This window comes from Eimeria mitis, genomic scaffold, assembly GCF_000499745.2.
Source record: "Eimeria mitis Houghton genomic scaffold, Emh_scaff1091, whole genome shotgun sequence".
Classification (NCBI taxonomy): domain Eukaryota; phylum Apicomplexa; class Conoidasida; order Eucoccidiorida; family Eimeriidae; genus Eimeria; species Eimeria mitis.
In genome coordinates, this window is record NW_013567537.1 from 5,973 (window position 1) to 6,333 (window position 361).

Below are 361 nucleotides of genomic sequence, written 5' to 3' on the forward strand. Positions count from 1 at the left end.
CGTCGTGGTCTGTCTGGTTGTCGAGTGGAGTTGGTGGCCTGCTGCTGCTGCTGCTGCTGCTGCTGTTGCTGCTGCTGCTGCTGCTGTTGCTGCTGCTGCACAGCAGCAGCAGCAGCAACAACAGTATTGAGTCAAATAAATATAAAAAATAATGAAACGAAGGCAGCAGAAGAAATACAGGTTGCTGCTGCAGCAGCAGAAGACACCTCGCTAGCCCTTGGGCCTCGTGCGAGTCCCTCCCGCTGCTGCTGCTGCTGCTGCTGCTGCTGCTGCTGCTGCTGCTGCTGCTACTTATTTTATGCTGCTGCTAGTAATTGTATGAAAAACAATAAACAAAATATCTTGATTCCACTCTGCTGCT

At 51.2% G+C, this 361-nt stretch overlaps 1 protein-coding gene across 1 annotated transcript in view; it reads right to left on the reverse strand.

The window, feature by feature from the left end:
- Nucleotides 1–361, reverse strand: part of EMH_0029180 (uncharacterized protein) — a gene marked incomplete at both ends in the record, with an annotated part of 1,490 nt that overhangs the window by 778 nt on the left and 351 nt on the right. The window contains one exon of the mRNA XM_013494255.1: nt 1–95. Within this exon, the coding sequence (XP_013349709.1) occupies nt 1–95 (95 nt within the window). The remainder of the gene's footprint in view (nt 96–361) is intronic.